General features: G+C 35.9%; 1 protein-coding gene across 2 annotated transcripts in view; it reads right to left on the reverse strand.

The window, feature by feature from the left end:
- Positions 1–18815, reverse strand: part of LOC136042177 (mucosa-associated lymphoid tissue lymphoma translocation protein 1-like) — a 72922-nt gene that overhangs the window by 9116 nt on the left and 44991 nt on the right. For both annotated transcript variants that reach the window (XM_065727109.1, XM_065727110.1), the window contains exons 9-10: positions 8795–9000; positions 3484–3776 (exon numbers count right to left, since the gene is read on the reverse strand). In XM_065727109.1, the coding sequence (XP_065583181.1) occupies positions 3484–3776; positions 8795–9000 (499 nt within the window). The remainder of the gene's footprint in view (positions 1–3483; positions 3777–8794; positions 9001–18815) is intronic.

The following is an 18815-nucleotide window of genomic DNA, read 5'->3' on the forward strand; positions in this document are numbered from 1 at the left end:
TTTCATAAAAACATTAGCTTAGGGTTTCATAACTAACATTATCTTTAGGGTTTGATTTAAATTCAAAACGATAAATGTCAACAGAAAATGCTAATGAAGTCAGCATTTTAATAGAAAACTCAGTAAAAACAGAGAGGAAAGGACAGATAGAATCCAATAACAAATAGGAAAATCTAATGAAGAATGACTGTCCCAATTCTATAACTCTTGTTCGGAACCTTTAAGAGATATTAAGTCTCAACCTGAAGTCTTCTATTTTGGATAATGAGCCTAAATTTAGGACCTCTTATAAGCTTCCTTGAATGTTGAATCAACTATGCATTTTGTGCGGGCCTGAAATAGAATTTCATTATCTAGCCTCACAAGATATTTATCCAACAGAAAACGAAAATACTCTTACAATTTATTAATGGTCTTAAAAAATTATAGGTAAATGTAAGGAATAAACTATTTCAGTTAGTCATCTTCAGAAATATCTTTCTCAAAAATTAATTATTTGCTGGGTTTGGTCTACTAGCCCTCCATGACAATGTACAGGTACAAAATTTAGGGGGGGGAAGTTGATAATTTTTTTTCCAATAAAAATACGAAAAGAAACATTTTTCAACGAAAATAAAAATCCAGGGGGAGAATCTAGGGGGCTCAAATTCCCCTCTTTGACACCCCTTCCCCCATTTACTCCATCGACAACGTAGACAAATCTAAAAGGTGTTAAAGCATATTATTGTTTTGCACTAGAGGTATCTACCTTTATGGGTTCTCTATGTACCATTAAAAAGACTAAATGCCCCACGCAGATTATGGAATACAAGCTAAAAATACTCCTGACACTTCTTTCTTCGTTATTTTTAGAAAGTAAAACGGTTGTCCAAACAGAGAAAAGATTATCACCAATATTCTGGGGTTGATGTGTCCATTTATTTTTTCAAATTGGCTGAGAACATGCCGCAATACATAGGGAAAAATTACCTCCTGATATCGGCCGGAAGTACCCTCATCCCCCCAGAAGTTTCACATTGTGGCCTCAAGATGCACTTCTTATTTTGAAAGGAGTAGCCAACTTTTAGTGTTCTGTGGGTCGAATTTAAGAAGAAGAATTGTTTGGAGCCAGAATTAAAATACAAATTGAAAAACGAACATTCTTTTTACTTCTCTTTATGTTTTTTCTTTTTATTCATTTTTCTTTTTAATCGTTCTTTCAGCGGGACAGTTGTCAAAAATAAAAACACGAAGTCTTTTATACATAAACACATTAACCCCATAACGTTTATTATAATGTTTAATATATATATATATATATATATATATATATATATATATATATATATATATATATATATATATATATATATATATATATATATATGTATATATATATATATATATATATATATATATATATATATATATATATATATATATATATATATATATATATATATGTATTATATTTAATATTATGTAACTTTTAATTATATATCATACCGAACATATTATATTATTATATAGTGTTTAAAATATATTAAAAATTATTGAAATTTATTCCTTTCTTTTAGACCACCCTGCAAAATATCCCCCAGAATCTCTTTGATTCCTTACAAAAAATGAATTAAATCATCCTCCTCATCTCCACACATTGGGCTAAAAAAAACAAAAAAACACACACATTTGAATAACACTACTCCTACAAGCTTATCACAGCCTGAATAAAATCTGTTCTAGTACAATCTTTGAGGCATAGAAAGTTTTCTTTTTATTTAATTTCCGGGGGTGCGGTGGGAGGGGGGTTAAATTTGAAACAACGTCATTTACACAACATCGTAAGTGGAGTTATTTTTCAAGAAATTTCGACTAACTAGACTAATTTTTTCTAGTTATTATGTAGTCTAGTTCCATCGTTTTTTCCTTTTTTTTGCTATATGGTTGGACTTTTTCCTGAATTCCTATCTTTTTTTTAATTGAATTGTGGGAGGAGAGAGGCAGGGAATAAAATTTCCTTAAGTGTAGAGGGGGGGGGTCCAAATTCCCAAATTTTCTATTTGATTTTATTTACATACTTTTTACTTTAATGCTTGGTTTTACTTTATCATTGTCTAGTTTTGTTATCATTTTTATTACCAAGTGACATTTTTAGTAAGACTTTTCCCTAAATTCTTGTTTTCATAGATATTGCTAAGGTTCAAAAGAAAAAAATCTTACAAATCTGTTAGAAACAAAGGATGAAAATCACTCCAAAGGGAAAAAATTCTATATAAAGCTTTCAGGAAAATAAAATATTATTATATAGTTCTCACGAAAAAAAGAGCAGTAGACCTGTTTTTAATAATTTTTCAGCATTTCAAGTGATTTTAGAACTGTTAACCAGGTGATTTTTCTGGGTCACTAGTTAACCTGCTACCCACCTGTGAACTACTCCTAACAAGTAAACGAGTCATTATCTTCTCACAGTCCAATATCATCTCTAGACCATTCAGCAAACAGTTAGACTGTCGTAAATAAGTAACCACACCTCTGCCACTGTTTTCTAAAAGGAATATCTGTGGATCGTGTACGAAAGGGGGGTGGGTCCAAAAATTTTCTATTTGATTTTATTTACATTCTTTTACTTTAATACTTGGTTTTACTTTATTACTGTCTAGTTTTGTTATCATTTTTAATATCAAATGACATTTTTAGTAGGACTTTTCCCTAAATTCTTGTTTTCATAGATATTGCTCAGGGTCAAAAGGAAAAAATACTACAAAAAGGTTTAAAAAAGAGGATGAAAATCATTCCAAAGGGAAAAAAGTTCTATGTAAAGCTTTCAGGAAAATAAAGTATTATTATATGCTTCTCACAAAAAGAAGAGCAGTAGACTTGTTTTTAATAATTTTTCAGCATTTCAAGTGATTTTAGAACTGTTAACCAGGTGATTTTTCTGGGTCACTAGTTAACCTGCTACCCACCTGTGAACTACTCCTAACAAGTAAACGAGTCATTATCTTCTCACAGTCCAATATCATCTCTAGACCATTCAGCAAACAGTTAGACTGTCGTAAATAAGTAACCACACCTCTGCCACCGTTTTCTAAAAGGAATATCTGTGGATCGTGTACGGGGAGGGGTCCCCAAATTTTCTATTTGATTTTATTTATATTCTTTTACTTTAATACTTCGTTTTACTTTATCATTGTCTAGTTTTATTATCATTTTTTTTATCAAGTGACATTTTTAGTAAGACTTTTCCCTAAATTCTTGTTTTCATAGATATTGCTCAGGGTCAAAAGGAAAAAATATTACAAAAAGGTTTAAAAAGAGGATGAAAATCATTCCAAAGGGAAAACAGTTCTATGTAAATCTTCCAGGAAAATAAAATATTATTATATAGTTCTCACGGAAAAAAGAGCAGTACACCTGTTTTTAATAGTTTTTCAGCATTTCAAGTGATTTTAGAACTGTTAACCAGGTGATTTTTTCTGGGTCACTAGTTAAACTGCTACCCACCTGTGAACTACTCCTAACAAGTAAACCAGTCATTATCTTCTCACAGTCCAATATCATCTCTAGACCATTCAGCAAACAGTTAGACTGTCGTAAATAAGTAACCACAACTCTGCCACCATTTTCTAAAAGGAATATCTGTGGATCTGGGAATTGGTGAATTCCATCCCAAAATGGGTCTAAATTCGAGGCAGATTTTTTTTCAATGGGATCAGTAAGTGACAGCTCTTCAGCTAAGTTGTTGGATATGTATGGCATCTGTAGATGTGTGGCAGCATTGGGGTCTCTCAAGAAATCTGCAAATAAGAAAGTGGTATATAGATTTTGTAAAGTCCCAGTAGATATAAGCCTTAAATGCTTCACAGATTTTATATATGGATTTAATATTAAATTTTATGAACTCCCGATTTCAGAGAACCTACTGTCGTCCGGAGGCTTTTCTGTCCGTACAATTAAGGTTATTACAGACTTTTTATGCAATAATATGAATAGCTATTTAGCATATTGTAGTTGCGTACAAGCTATGAGGGGAGAGTCATTGGGCCATCTTATCAGTGGCGTAATTTCGTCAAAATCTGGGGGGGGCAAGTTTCCCAAATCAAGTTAAAACAACTGTAAAAACTGAAAAATGAGTCATATATTACCATAAAGGCAAAGATATACTAAACAAAACTGATCTGGTTCTCTGGATACTTGAATTATGCAGGCTTATCTTAATTTTGACAAGATTTCTTGCAGAAAATAAATTTCAGCTTTGGGGCAAACTTAAGTCTGGGGGGACAAACTTGGGTCTGGAGGGGGCAGTTTCTCCCCTGCCTTATAGAAAATTACGCCCCTGCATCTTATGGGGAGGGGCTAAAGTCTCTAAAAGTTTATGTTTAGGCCCAAATTTCTAGCTTTCCATGAGAGGTGAAAGGTCCTTCAAATAAACATAGTGGGGGAAGAATTAACCCTCAGGACCTCAGAAAGAGATCTAGACATAGGATATACTCTACAGATCTACAGATCCGTAGATGGGTAGCACCGTTCGGCTCTGTCAACAAATCTGAAAATAAGGTACAATGAATAGACCCTTAATATTGGTGCAAATAGGACGAACTTTTAGGAGGAGGAGGTCAGACTAATCTTCATATTGGTAAGGGAAAGGAATTGATGATAAAATATTACATTTTCAGAACACTATTTGTCAATTTTGGCAGGGAGCCGTCGGACATAGCTAAGTGGAGAAGCTCCTCTTATCCTCCTGGCTGCAGGTATCAACAATTCTTAACAGGTGAAATTTAATGCAGAACTTGAATCTAATTCCTGGGCTTCTAAAAGGCAAATATGCAGGATTTTTACCTCGGAGGGGGGATAATCTAGGGAAGGGGTTATACAGCTTTTGGAAAAAAAGACACAAGCGACTCAGGATTTTGGGGAGGGGAGGGATCATGTACTCAAAGCCTCCCCTATCATTACATATGCGTCTGTTCCGAACCTTCTCCTTCAAAGAAGTTTTTTAAAAAAATCTTTTAGTCTTTATAATTTTAGAGCTACGCAAAATTTGAGAGAAAATCGTTAAACTTATTTTAAGCAGACTCTCTGGAGAAAAGAATAATAAAAAGACATTTAATAAACACTGTCGAACATGGGAGCAGAAGTCAAGATTAATTCAAGGCATAGAAGAAGGAACCTGCTGCACAAAAATAGAGTTACAACTGAAGACGCCAAAGAACTTAAGTACATATATGTCAAAAAACAAAATTCAATAAAAGCTCTGAACTAGTAAAAAGTGCTTATTTTATTAGTGTATCTCAGTCAGGGACGTACCAAGGGGGGAGGGGGCTTGCTACATCCTTGACTCCCCAATTTTTCCCATTCCTAATTTTCTTGAATCTTAATTTTTTCTATTGTCCCGCCTCGAAATTTTTCTTTATTATTGCCCACTCCCTCCCCAAAAAAACTGGGCAAGTGCCTGAGCCCAGTTCTAAGCACATCCTTTGTTTCAAAAGCAAATAGCTCAATTTGTGAAAAAACAAGTTTTTAGGTATCTCATTTTGTCTGACATTTTGACCACTTAGGGTTGCTTCACGCGACCGTCTCGTAACTGAAACTTCTTCACGTAAAGATGCAAAACGATCAACGACTAGTCAGCTAAGAATAATTTCCTATTCAAATTCAAGTTTACATTCTTACGTAACTAATACAGCGTGATACAGTAGCAATGTGAAATAACCATTATTTAACCATATTCAATGGTCAGATAACATAGATTTAGTGAACACTATGGCACATGGAAACACAAATCTAGATTAAGTCAAGGTACAGTAGAAGGGAATTTCTGAAAAAAATAGAGAACTACAACAGACAAAAGATGCCAAAAAACTAAAGTAAATCAATGTGATAGAACCAGAACTTGATAAAGGTTCTATATATATCTAGTAAAAGTGGAAATTTTGTCAGAGTATCCCAGTCAGGGAAGTCCCCAAGTGGGCCTGGGGGCCCATGCCGTTTCGAAATCAAAAATTTTCTTCGGTTTCTCGGTACTTTTTATTGAAATAATAAAAAAAAAAATAGTATTCTTCCCCATTCAAACTGATCTCTTTATTGGGCTACTTCCCCCGAAAAGCATTCCTGGATACGTCCCAAATCCCAGTTCGATACATGCCTTTTTTTTCAAAAGCTAATAGCTCAATTTTTGAAAAAAGAAATTTCTAAGCACCTCATTCTGTCTGAAATTTTGACTGCTTAAGGTTATTTCACATTATCATCTCCTAACGTAAACTTCTTAACGTAAAAATGCAAAATTATCTATGATTAGCCAGCTAAAAAAAAATTCCCCGATAAAATCCAAGTTTGCATTCTTGGGTAACTAAACCAGTGTGATACTTAGCCGATGTGACAATGGGACATTCTCCTCCTTACTCCTTACAAAGTATTTTTTGAAGCTTCCTAATTATAAAAAAGGGAATTTAGAATTCTCCATATTAGAATTCTCCAATTTAGAATTCTCCATAGAGACATTCTCCTCCTTACTCCTTACAAAGTATTTTTTGAAGCTTCCTAATTATAAAACAGAGAATTTAGAATTCCCTATTTCGATAACTCTTTTGATAATCCATAATTTTCCTCGGAAGAAAACGACCAAGGCTCCTTGGTTCTTTGGCTAGCGAAGCATCATTATTAACTTTCTTTTATTCTATTCCAGCCAGAAAACCCACAATAATAGCGTGGTCATTTCTGTTGAGGCTAAGGACCAATATATGGCACTCTTATTCGAAAGAGGTAGGTAAATAAGGTAGGTGAAACCGACCCAAAGCTAAACCTCAGGAAAACACCCTCCTTATCTCTAATACGTGAACCTAAAAACCTATTAAAAATTCTAAATCTCAAAGGTATATATGAATTAATGTTACTAATTCTTAATCAACGCTATATATTCCCTAAATGCCTGGGGGCAAATTAATCATAAACCAATTCATTTATAAAATAGTTACAACTTTATTGGAAACACAAGCAACAAACTTGCAGTAACCAAGTTCTTCTATTGCCAAAAGTGATAACAACAAACTTTAACCCCCAGTTCAATATAGATTATTGCAACTAATTGTAATGACTTATTGAATAAGCACAATTATTGTGCTCTACTGAACACGCGAACAAACGAAAAAAAAGACCTTGCGGCCCTATGGAGTCTTTAAAACTAAAAAAAAAATTTGCCAGCTTATCCAGATAGTTAAATACACCAATAATTTTCCATCTGTAAAAAGACCGGTTGCAGGTTAATGAAATTTGAAGCACAATAAGAGAACAGCAATTGCCATAGGTTATAATAAAGACTTTAGTTCACAAATCCAAAAATTGCTGTTCCTAATAAATTGTAACAAGTACTATTGAACTCTGGATGAATCTTAAATTCTAGCCGGAAGAAGCTCCCAGCTTAAATTTCAGGGTTAGGGGGAGCGGCAAAGAGAATAGGTAACTATAAGAGTTATGTTTCGGCGATTTAACAGAGGAATATAAGAATTTCCCAAAATGTATTTTTCAAAATTCAGGGGGGGGGGGGCATAAATTTGTCGTTTTTTTTCAATGAAAAATACCCAAAAAGGGGATTTTTCAATGGAAGTATGTCCCCCCTCCAAAAAATTTATTTTTGAAATCTAGGGGGAGGATATAAAATATAGGGTGTTGTGGGTTCAATGAAAACTTCTAGCGCTACACACAGTGTAGCTCATGGCAACTTCATTAAAAAAGAAGGAGATTTCAAGGAAAATTTGGCATTTATAGAATAACAGCCAAAATTTTTCTGTAACTGATAATAGATCTGCATTTTTCCTTTTTTCAAGAATAAGTTTTTTTTAAGAACTAATTCCCGGGTAACATCTGAATTTCAGACACGAGGTAAGGCGAAAAATCACCTAGTCCAGCTACAAGAACAAGAATGAGAAAATCAAGTCTACACAAATCAAGACTAGATTAACTTGAAAAATCTTTGCAGGTTAAATGAGATAGTTAATTTTAATCAGGTAAGTCAACTTCCAGGCTTAGCCGTCCTGGCTAAGTGGTTGGCGAGGTGGTGTGAGAATCCTTTGTCCTAGGGGCATGGGTTCAACCCCAGTTTACCAGTTATTTGGTTTGGGACGGGGGTCAATGGCGTGACTCTTTAAGCTCAGCCAGAGTCGACCCAGCTCTAAATGGGTACCTGGAGAAATCTGGGGATTCCAGGTACATCGGGCGTTGAGTCAACGCTACAGTTGCTGGATAGGGACAAGCAGAGGGACAAGCAGCCAGCCAGCCTTTATTATTTTTGAAATATGACAGCGCAAATAAGCATATTTTGCTACAGAATATTTAAACATTTCAAAAATCACTTTCTAATCAAGGATCACTATGCATGCACCCAAATTTTCAGTGTTGTGAAAGGGACTAGAGCTAATGAATCTGAAGTTGGCCTGATTAAGGTGAATGTCAACAAATTCTACCCACCCCTTTCAAGCTTCTTTGTAAGAAACCCCATTAAGCAGAGTTTCTGCCCTTCTAGCCCCTCTCTGAAAAGCTGGCACCAGCTTGAACTTACCATGCTGAACTTGAAAATTGTGATTCCGTAATTAACTCAGAAAAAGAGAAAAACTAAGAAAAGAAAAATTTAAGTGGAATTAGAAAACTAGAAATCTCTAAACAAAATAAGAAATGGAAACGAGATACAGCCGAAAATTTTATGTGTTTTGTCGTGCTTGTAGGGTTAAAGTAAAGACAGAACAAACACGAACCCCATTAAGCAGAGTTTCTGCACTTCTAGCCCCTCTCTGAAAAGGTGGCACCAGCTTGAACTTACCATGCTGAACTTCCATCAGAAGTTGCCTGACTGAAACATGGTTTCTGATGCGTTTTTTTAAATATCCTACAAAAATCCCGTTGTTCTGATTAGAAAATCCAAATGCTGACAAATGGGCAGTGGTAGCGAATCCTACTATCAAATTTCGTTCCGGCTCATAGCGGTAGGTACGGGGCCGCTCACTATGCAGGTATGGGTTTTGTTCCCTGTAAAAAGATAAAAAGAAAAGAAAAAACAGACCTTGAACACAAGAGACGGATCGAGAGATCCATAGCACCCCCCCCCAAAAAAAAAAATTTTGACTATGTTTGACATTGTCTTTAGATTCTACCTATTTTTCAGGGTTTTTGACAAATAAGACCCTTTTCAAACGTGAAGTACAAAATTAGATATGAGAATTAGAATTAATAAATTAATACAATTTCAATTTTAATACATAAAGAATTTACTACAACAGAATTCATCTAGGAGCCTGTGTTCTTTACTCTATTTTACATCTCCTTTGGGCATGAAACCATTTTGCAATTAATGGGACATTTGTGCACAGAATGGCTGAGAAAACACTTCTTCTCCACCCCTCTCCCCGATCGGTCCAAAGGACCCTTCAGGAAAATATCATCCTTAACATGCATTGTTTTTCATTCTAGCTATTTTCCCCATTCAATAAACCTTTGATACACTCTCCTCTAAAACTAAAACCAAAAACAAAACTTTAAACCAAAGTTAGAAGGTATTAGACAGACGTAGTATTCCCTCTTTGACTAGGACTCAAATTTTTCCAGATAAGCATGGCATCTTAAGCATTTTTTGGGAATGTTTTGCTCACGCTCCCATTGAAATTAGGATGTGCTGTCAAAACATGGATGAAGTGCGTCATTACGCCACCGTGTTTCCGGGGCTCCGGACGGGGCTTGGACGAAATGAATGTAAAGAGCGACATTAAAGCTTCAAAATAAGCAAAAAATCCTACTGATGAAGGGGCTAAGTCCCCATCTAGCCCCAAACTTTCTGCACTAAAGTTTGACTAGTTCTTTCCTGAAAATATCTAAGAGAACAGCAATTGCAGCAGGTGAAGAGTCTTGGCCTGAGGCAGGGGGATATACCCTTAGAATATAGAGTAATTTCAAATCCTTTTAGGTGTTTGTATAGCTATTTATATTCATTAAAAAAATACTTAGAAAACGACTAATCCCAAGCAGTCCCCAAAAAATTCCGGCGTGAAAGTGCATTTATTCCCAGTTTCGACCTCACTTATCTAAGACAGAATTATCTATGGATGAAGAAAAATTACAAACGACGATATGTACTCCCCTTTTTTCGCTTCTTTCTTCTCTTGTTCCTTTGTTTTCTCTCTCTTTCTTTTCTCCTGTTCTATTTTTTTACTTTTTATACAATCAAGGGCAATACAATCCAGTTCCCATCAGTAAGTTTTATTCAACTTTTTTCGACCATTCTGTTCTTAAGCTCTTTGACCTTTGTCCTATAATAAATAAAAAAAAATATCATCGATATTACATCTTCCTATTACTGTTACCGTAGATTTATCCTTTATTTCCCTCTTTGCTATCCGAATAAAAAAATAGTGAAAAAGTTGCACCTGCTAAACATTATTAAGAAGCTGACTAATCTACACAATACGCTACCAGAAACGGCACAACAATGCTGGTCGCCTCACAGCCAACATTTGTTTTAAAAGTATTTTTGCACATATATTTTCTTTCCTCATTCATGTCCTTTTCATTTTCTCTCTTCAATTCAATCCAGAATTTAATTTGTCGCCTTGCCACGGTTTGATCCGTTTGCTTTACTAGTGTTTTTGTAGATATACATTCTTTTTTGTTTCATGTCATTTTCTGTTTTGTTATTCTTATTTTGGGCCTAAATACGTTCTAAGACAACACTGGCTATACATGACAATTGAAACAAAGAAAAAGAAGATAAAAGAAAAATAAAGTCAAATAACCGAGAAAAACGAGGGTAGTGTCAGCCAATAGAACAATATGAAACATAAATCAGCAGATATTTCGACAAGGATCTCCTCCAAGTCGTCCTCAGTGCTAAGAAAAAAAAAATCTAACCTTTTATGTAAACTTCACAAGAGACAAATAGATACTGAATCGCAAACAAACCAGAATAAATGAGACAACAAGACAGAATACATGAAAGACATGCTCACCAATAGGAATGTGCAAAAATTCTTTGCTTAGCAATAGATTTACCTTGTGAAAAACTCGATTTTCATTAAAAATTCGGACAGGTGGTTTTACTTTAAACCGAATAAAAATTTCATTTGAATCTTTTAATATTAAGTTATTATAAATATGGCATATAAAAATATCTCCAGTATCGCTATTGATAGCAAGGTCTCTATTTATATATTTTTTAATCTCAATGGCCACTCTAAAAGATTGTGGTAAGCCATTTACGTTAGATGCTAAAATTCCCTATAGATGTTCTATTCATGTATTTAAGATGCTAAAATTCAAAAAGAGCTAAATGATGTGGATTTTCAAAAATGTGGAGGGCCAAAGCAGAAACAAAATTGTCATTTTTGTTCTTATTTTCATATCTCAGGGATTTATCTGTTGAAACTTATCTGTTGAAACTTTGTGTTCTTGCAATCGTTCCCCAGCTTTTGACGGGTGCTGCCAATTTAAAACTTCCCACATGAACACGGGACTCTGTATACACCACTACCCAATACAGGGTCAGTTCGATTCTTTCCTAATTTGAAAAATGTTCAACCTTTCGTTCATTTTTGAAAGAAACAGAGAGATGTTTCTTTAGATTTTTCCCAAGCTTGTCGCTGAGCTTCGTGAATTAGTGAAAATTTTGATTTCAATTGCCGGAGTAATTGAAAAAACGGGGATGGGTTCATTGTTTTCCTACTTTATCTTTTTTTAGCCTTGTATCTATGGTATAAATAAGTTTAATCGGGAAACAATTACAAAATAAAATATCTTTAACATAATTTCATTCAGATTCTAGATGATTGTGTGAACAGATTTTCGGAACTCTATCGACTAAAGAGATTACTACCCATATTTTTACAGAGGCAGGGTGGTTTGACAGGAAATGCAGATAACGGTCATTGTGGATAAGCTTCCTATATATAGAAATTTCAAGGTTGGGACTTTTCTTATAATCGGAACATCCAAGAAAGGAAGTTTTCCTGAACCTTCAAGTTCTAGCGTAAAGTGAAGATTCGAGTCGAAAGTGTTAAAACGTACAAAAAAATCATTTAGAGAGTCATGTCCATGTTCCCAAACAGAAAAAATATCGTCACGAAAGCAGAACCAGAAAGATTGGTTCAAGGGGAAACTATTCCATGAAGAAACTTGCAAAATATGGAGACGCAACGGTTCCCATCGGTAAACCCATAATTTGAAGAAAAAACTTGTCTCGAAGCCTAAAATACATAGAGAATTTGTTGCAAAGACGAGCATGTGTCATTATTGTGTGTCAGTTTCCAAGGTCTTATAATCCAACCAAGCAGAAATTTCCTCTAATTTCCTTATTAAGGCCTGTTCACATTTGTGGACATCACAGGAAGTGTACATGGATGCTGCATCAAAAGTTCAAGGTGAAAACGTCTATCTAGAATTGGATATCATAAATTTCAAACCAGTAAGCTTTTTCAGTGAATTTTAATCCCTGCGAACTAGTTAGATTTCGCAATACTTGGCAAAGGATTAAAGTTCGTGACCTTGAGTGAAATTATTATCCAGCATTTCAGTAAATGAGAGATAATCCTATGGTCATAATTATCAAATCATATAGACTCATAAATTATTTTTGGAAATTTTTACTAATAAGCGAGCAGAAGAGGGGAGGTTTTCTGTAGCAAGCGTCGTCGTACCTGCCGGGAGTGTGTCTCCCTTAAATTGCGGGGAATGGATAGCAGGAGCCTACGCTTCCCTCGCTTATTGGCATTTTGAGCTTCTGAAATTTAGCCAACTACCATTCAGCTTTAGTGCGGTTAAGACGTGTTTTGCCCATGGTTATGTTTTTGACTCGGAATTGCATTAACAGACTTTCTGCATGAAAATGGACTCTGATATGGATACGGACTGCTTTGTTTATGCCCCGGTTCGGAACTTTCTGCAGTATAATAATGAAAAGGGTGTCGAAGCTACAGTGATCTTAAAATTTGCTGTTGAATTTTTCGAGTCAAGTGATATTGCCAAATCGAAGAAAATCCTGTGGGATTCGCTGCCGAAATTGACCGAGCCCTATCCAAGGCGCACGGGTTCAAACGCAGCTCTGAATCATTTGAAAGACATGTTAGAACTTCTTCAAAATCAGAGTGCTTCTGAGGACATGCCTGTCTTTGTTATCCGTTCCCCAGCCGAAGTTCCCTGTATTCCAGCAGTTGCTTACTCCAGGATAGCTTCTAAGCTTAACGAAACTCAACAGACCCTTTCACAAGTTAATGAGAAAATGTCAACTTACGATCTGAATTTCCCCAGCCTCCCAAGCAGTGCTATTGGTAGTGATATAAGCAAAGCCACTGTTATTATCACGAATGTACCGCGTGATCTTGATAATGCATCTAAACGGAAGAAAAGAATTGACTGTATTTCTGGTCACGAGTGCATTGATACTGTGCGCGCCTCTGGTGATAAATTGATTGTGAAGATCGATAGCGTGGCCGCTGCTGACTTTTGCAAATCTGCACGCTCGGTTTTTCGTGATTGTGAAGCAAAAATGGTGGAGAAAAAGTTTTTCGGCATAATGAAAGGCGTTGCACAAGATCTTGATTTTGCGCCTCTTAAAGCTTGCAGGGGTGTTCGAGACGCTATGAGAATTGGGAGCTCAAATTGTGTGAAAATTACGTTCGAAGACGAAATCTCTCTTTCCTCGGCCCTTAAATCTGGACTGATGATAGGCTATGAACTATTCAGAGTGTATGAATATCGGCGAATTCCTAGGTGCTGCAGGAAATGTCAATCACCTGACCACCTTGCCGCAAAATGTCCCGATCAAAACTACAAATGCTCACGGTGCTCTGGTCCCCATATACACTCTAGTGACTCACCTTGCAGTAACACCCCAAAGTGTGCAAATTGTAGTGGAGATCATGTTGCTTACAGTTTTCGTTGCTCCAAACTAAAAGGCTCTTGCAAATTCCAAAGTTCCACGACCTTCTCGCTTGCAATCATGAATGAGTATAAAGTCTCAGTGTGATCTTTCAACATCAATGGGACAAAGGATAAAGTGTTAAGCCTTGATGAGAAACTAGCTAATCATGATGTTGTTCTCTTACAAGAACACCTGCTCCCAAGTTGCAGTGTAAACTTTCTAAGGCGAAGTTCTCAACATGCTGTTTTCACCACGAATACCCACCGTACCCGAGGCAGGCCTTCTGGCGGTCTTGCCTGTATAATTAAGCGATCTTTGCCTAGATATTTGTCTCCTAGCTGCTACCAATCATCTGAACACTATCTTGCAATCCGGCTTGCAGACGTGATCCTAATCAACGCCTATTTGCCCCATGATAGAAGATCTGTTTCTTCCTTCTCCAGTTATGCTAATGCCTGCAACAAATTAAAGACTCTCATATCTGGTATTGAGCGTCTCGGATACAAGTGGGTGCTTATAGGCGACTTAAACTGTGACATCACCGTTTCCTCGACACGAAAGGAAGCGCTTTTTCAGTGTCTACCCTCAGCATTTAAGGTCCTAGCGAAAGACCTCAGTTTTACATATATCCACTGTAGTGGTTCTGTCTCAAATTTGGACCACTGTATCTGCTATCATTCATTACAAATTTCAGCAGTACATGTTGATGAAGATGAGAGAGATTATGATCATTTACCTCTGTATTTTGATATTACGGTTACTTCTGACGTATACTCGAACCAACCATCACTGTCGCATAAGTGGTTTGAAAAACGTGATTGGTCTAGTGCGAACATGCCTCTTTACCTTGCTACACTTGGAGCTCTACTGTCCACCGTACGTGTCCCCTTCCATCTTCTTTGCACAAATGCGTACCCCATTATTGACAATGCTCGTGCTGATTTGAATCGCTATTATCGTGACATTATCTTATGTATAAAGCAAGCTGAAGATGTGGCCGTCCCACTGATCCGTGTCAGGCGGAATACCCAAAAACCAATTTGGAAGTGTGATCCTTTGCTGAAAAAAGTCAAGAATAAGGCCAAATTCTGGTTAAGAATCTGGTCTGCCTGTGGTCGACCTTCTCGGGGTACTGTGTTTGATCTAAAACAAAAGACGAAACTCGAATATAAACGCCATCTTCGTGCCGTTCGTTACTCCGGTGAAACTTTTCCGAAAAGTAATAGTGAGTGGCGAAAAGTGATAAATTCTGCCAAGTTTCCGGATAAAAGTTCTAGTGATATTATACCTCGTCCATCTTGGATCGAACATTATTCAAAAATATTTTCGAAAGTTAATTATGCAGTGCATAAGCGTTTCTCACGTTTGCTCGAAAAAAATTTGCCGTCACGTTTATGTCAGAGACATGTGATTCCAGTTGAAAAGTGGGCTATTGTTAAAGGTATTAAGGGTTTAAAATCAAAATCTTTGGATATTGATGGGATTAGTGTTTTGAATCTTGTTCCGAATTCTTTTGAACTGGTATCTCATCTCCAACTGTTTTTTCAAATGTGTTTTAGTAGTTCGTGTGTGCCCGACTCGTTCTTATGCGGTAGCGTTACGTCACTTCTAAAAAAAGGAAAAGATCCGGTTTCTTGTAGTTCTTATAGGCCAATAACGGTAGCTTGTACTCTTAGCAAGCTTTTTGAACACCTCCTACTACCCTATATCACTAAGCTTGCTCTAAATGATGATAATCAATTTCGTTTTAGATCGGGGCTAGGCTGTCAGCATGCTCACCGTGCTTTGACTTCTTTATTAAAAGATGCCCATCGCACTCGTCGTGTACTTCATTTCGCAACCCTAGACTTGTCTAAAGCATTTGACAGTGTTTGTCATACTCAAGCATGGACAACATTATGCCAGAGAGGAGTAAATCCGTCGGTAATTCACGTGCTTCGTTTTTGGTACTCCCATTCTTACCTTCGCCTTAGGTCATTAGATAGTTCTTATTTTGGTCATATCCCTGTTCGTTGCGGTGTAAGACAAGGAGGAGTTCTTTCGCCGTATATTTTTAATGCTTGTATTGAAAATGTACTATCAAAAATATCGACTACATGCCTACTAGGACCATCTGATATCTCATATCTGGCTTATGCGGATGACCTTCTTCTGATTAGTCAAACTGAGTCTGGTCTTGCCCGTTCAGTGAAGTCAGTTACTTCTGCTTTCCGCGATATCGGCCTGTACCTAAATATTGACAAGTGCGAGTTTCTTGTTTTCAACGGTAATAATTGTTCAGATTCACTACACTGCCGTGGTTTTAGTATTCCTCGTGTTAAATCCTTTCGTTGGCTTGGTATAACAGTTTGCGATTCTATGAATGCTCTCCGGTCTCGTGCTGTCAAAAATATTAGTGATAAGCTGAGGCTCGGTTACTCTAAGATTGTAGCAAATCGTGGACACTATAGGAGAAGAGCGCTAACTCGGCTTTACTCAAATTTTTGCGATCATTCTGTACTCTTCTGTTCTGGTATTAGGCCACTTCTGTTGACTGGTGATCTAAAACGTATTCGTATAAATTATTACCGGTACTGCAAATTTCTTTTATATCTACCTCGTTCTTACCGGAATACAAAACTGGTTAAAAAGTATTGTGCGACAGATATTACTGGTGCTTTCGAAACATTATCTGCCAATCTAGCTATTGAAGCGATTTATAGGCTAGGATGTTTTCATCGCCCTATCCGTCTTTTTTCTGTATGTGATTAAATCTGTTTCTTGTATTACTTTTGCTGTTTTTCTTTGGTATTTTACTCCACTTAACGTCTGTTTTTGTAAAGTGGGTGATAAATAAATTATTATTATTATTATTATTATTATTAACTTTTCAACAAGATCTACAGATTTTTTATATGATTTCTGTGTGCTTAAAAGAGGCTTGAAATGGTGACAAGAACTCTCCTACAGTTGTAGCTGGGGAATTATAGCATGCTATGATAGGAGGTAATGGAATATTTTGCTTATGATTTTTAGGCAGACCATAAAATTTGGGAGCAGAATAACCTTTGGGTTGGAATTTTATGTATATTTGAGGGGCAATTAGTAGATTTTCTTTTAAAATTTCTATTTCATATAATAAAGATTATTATAAAAAAGCAAATGCCCTTTAAATGGATAAAAATATTTGCAAAGAAATAATAGCTGATCCCACAGATAAATACACACAGCAATTGCGAAAAAAATAAAGAAAAAAAATACACATAACCTTGAATTTTCTATATATAGGAAGCCTACCACAATGATCGTTATCTGAATTTCTCGTATAACCAGTCTCCTTCTGTAAAAGAGGGGTAGTAATCTCTTCAGTTGATAGAGTTCTAAAATCTATTCACACAATCATCTAGAACCTGAATTAAATTATGTTAAAGATATTTTATTTTATAGTGGCTACCCAATTAAACTTATTAAAAATACCGCCGATAGAAGAGTAAAAAAGGTAAAACAGAAAAATAATGAACTCTTCCCCCTTTCTTCAATTACTCCGCCAATTGAAAATACAACTTTCACCATTATACCATATTTCCCCAAACTCGGCGACAAGCTTCGGAATATTTTAAAGAAACATAATATTTCTTTTTCTTTTAAAAATGAACTAAAGGTTGAAACGTTTTTTCAACTAGGGAAAGGATAAAATTGACCCTATATTGGGTAGTGGCATATACAGAGTCCCTTATTCATGTGGGAAATTTTACATTGGCAGGACTCGTCAACAGCTGGGGGAACGACTGCACGAGCATAAGGCTTCAATAGATAAATCCATGATGTGCGAAAATAAAACAAAAGAACAATTTTGATTGTGCTTTGGCCCTCCCCATTTTAAAAACCCAGATTATTTAGTTCTTTTTGAGGAGACAATTTCAAGGTCTAACGTAAATCGCTTACCACAATTTTTTTTAAGAGGCAACTGAGATCAAAATCTATATATATATATATAAATAAGTGTTTGTCTGTTGACTGACGTCATGTTTGTGTGTCGACTCACGTCATGTTTGTCGACTTCTTGGTTTTCTTGGTTATTTGATTTTATTTTTCATTTATCATTCTTTTCTTTCTTTGTTTCATACGATATTTTGTTTCATACTCGGTTTTTACTAGAGATAAAAAACCACTATTTATGTCTTAGGCCAGTCACCACGGTTTGATCTATTTTTTGATTAAATAAAAGGAAGTTTGTTTTTTCAACTGCAAGTAAGGAGCACATTAAAACTTATAACGAACAGGAATCAATGCGTATATGAAAGAGACTGTTCCCTCCTCAATCCTTCGCTCTTTACGCTAAAATTTTTTCAGTACTTTAAAAAGCTTCGTATCATAATGAAACGGCCTTGTGCCCCAGAAGTTGTTCTTAAAGAAATGGGATAAAAAGTCAAACTTTTGCGTAAAGAGAAAGGTATTGAAGAAAGATCACAGATGTGTTTTCATTTCTTTGTTGTTGTTGTTTTTTTCACAGGGGTGATCCCATCGAATCAATGGTCCTAGAAGATCAGGAGAGGCCTCATTCAAACTGGAGATCATAAGTTATAGTGACTTTTTTAAGTGAACAACAAGATTAGAGGGCAACTAGACCCACTCCTCCAGCCATTTTACCCCAAAGACATCCAGTCAAAATTTTAAGATATCCATTTCATTCAGCATAGTTGAAAGGTCCAAAAAGTATGCCTTCGGTGATGACATGACCTTCCGTTGTCCCTAGAGAAAGTGCTGTGAGTTGCACAATTTGAGCTTTGTTCACATATAGCACTTGTTATTGGAAAATAAGTGGAACTTTTTTTTTTGGGGGGGGGTGGATTTTATGCGGAGAAAAGGGAAGGGGATTTCCTAGTATAATTTGAAAAATGGTAAGAAACTAAACATGAAAAACAAGTTATTTCAACTGAAAGTAAGGAGCAACATTAAA

This window comes from Artemia franciscana, unplaced genomic scaffold, assembly GCF_032884065.1.
Source record: "Artemia franciscana unplaced genomic scaffold, ASM3288406v1 PGA_scaffold_74, whole genome shotgun sequence".
Taxonomy (NCBI): Eukaryota; Metazoa; Arthropoda; class Branchiopoda; order Anostraca; family Artemiidae; genus Artemia; species Artemia franciscana.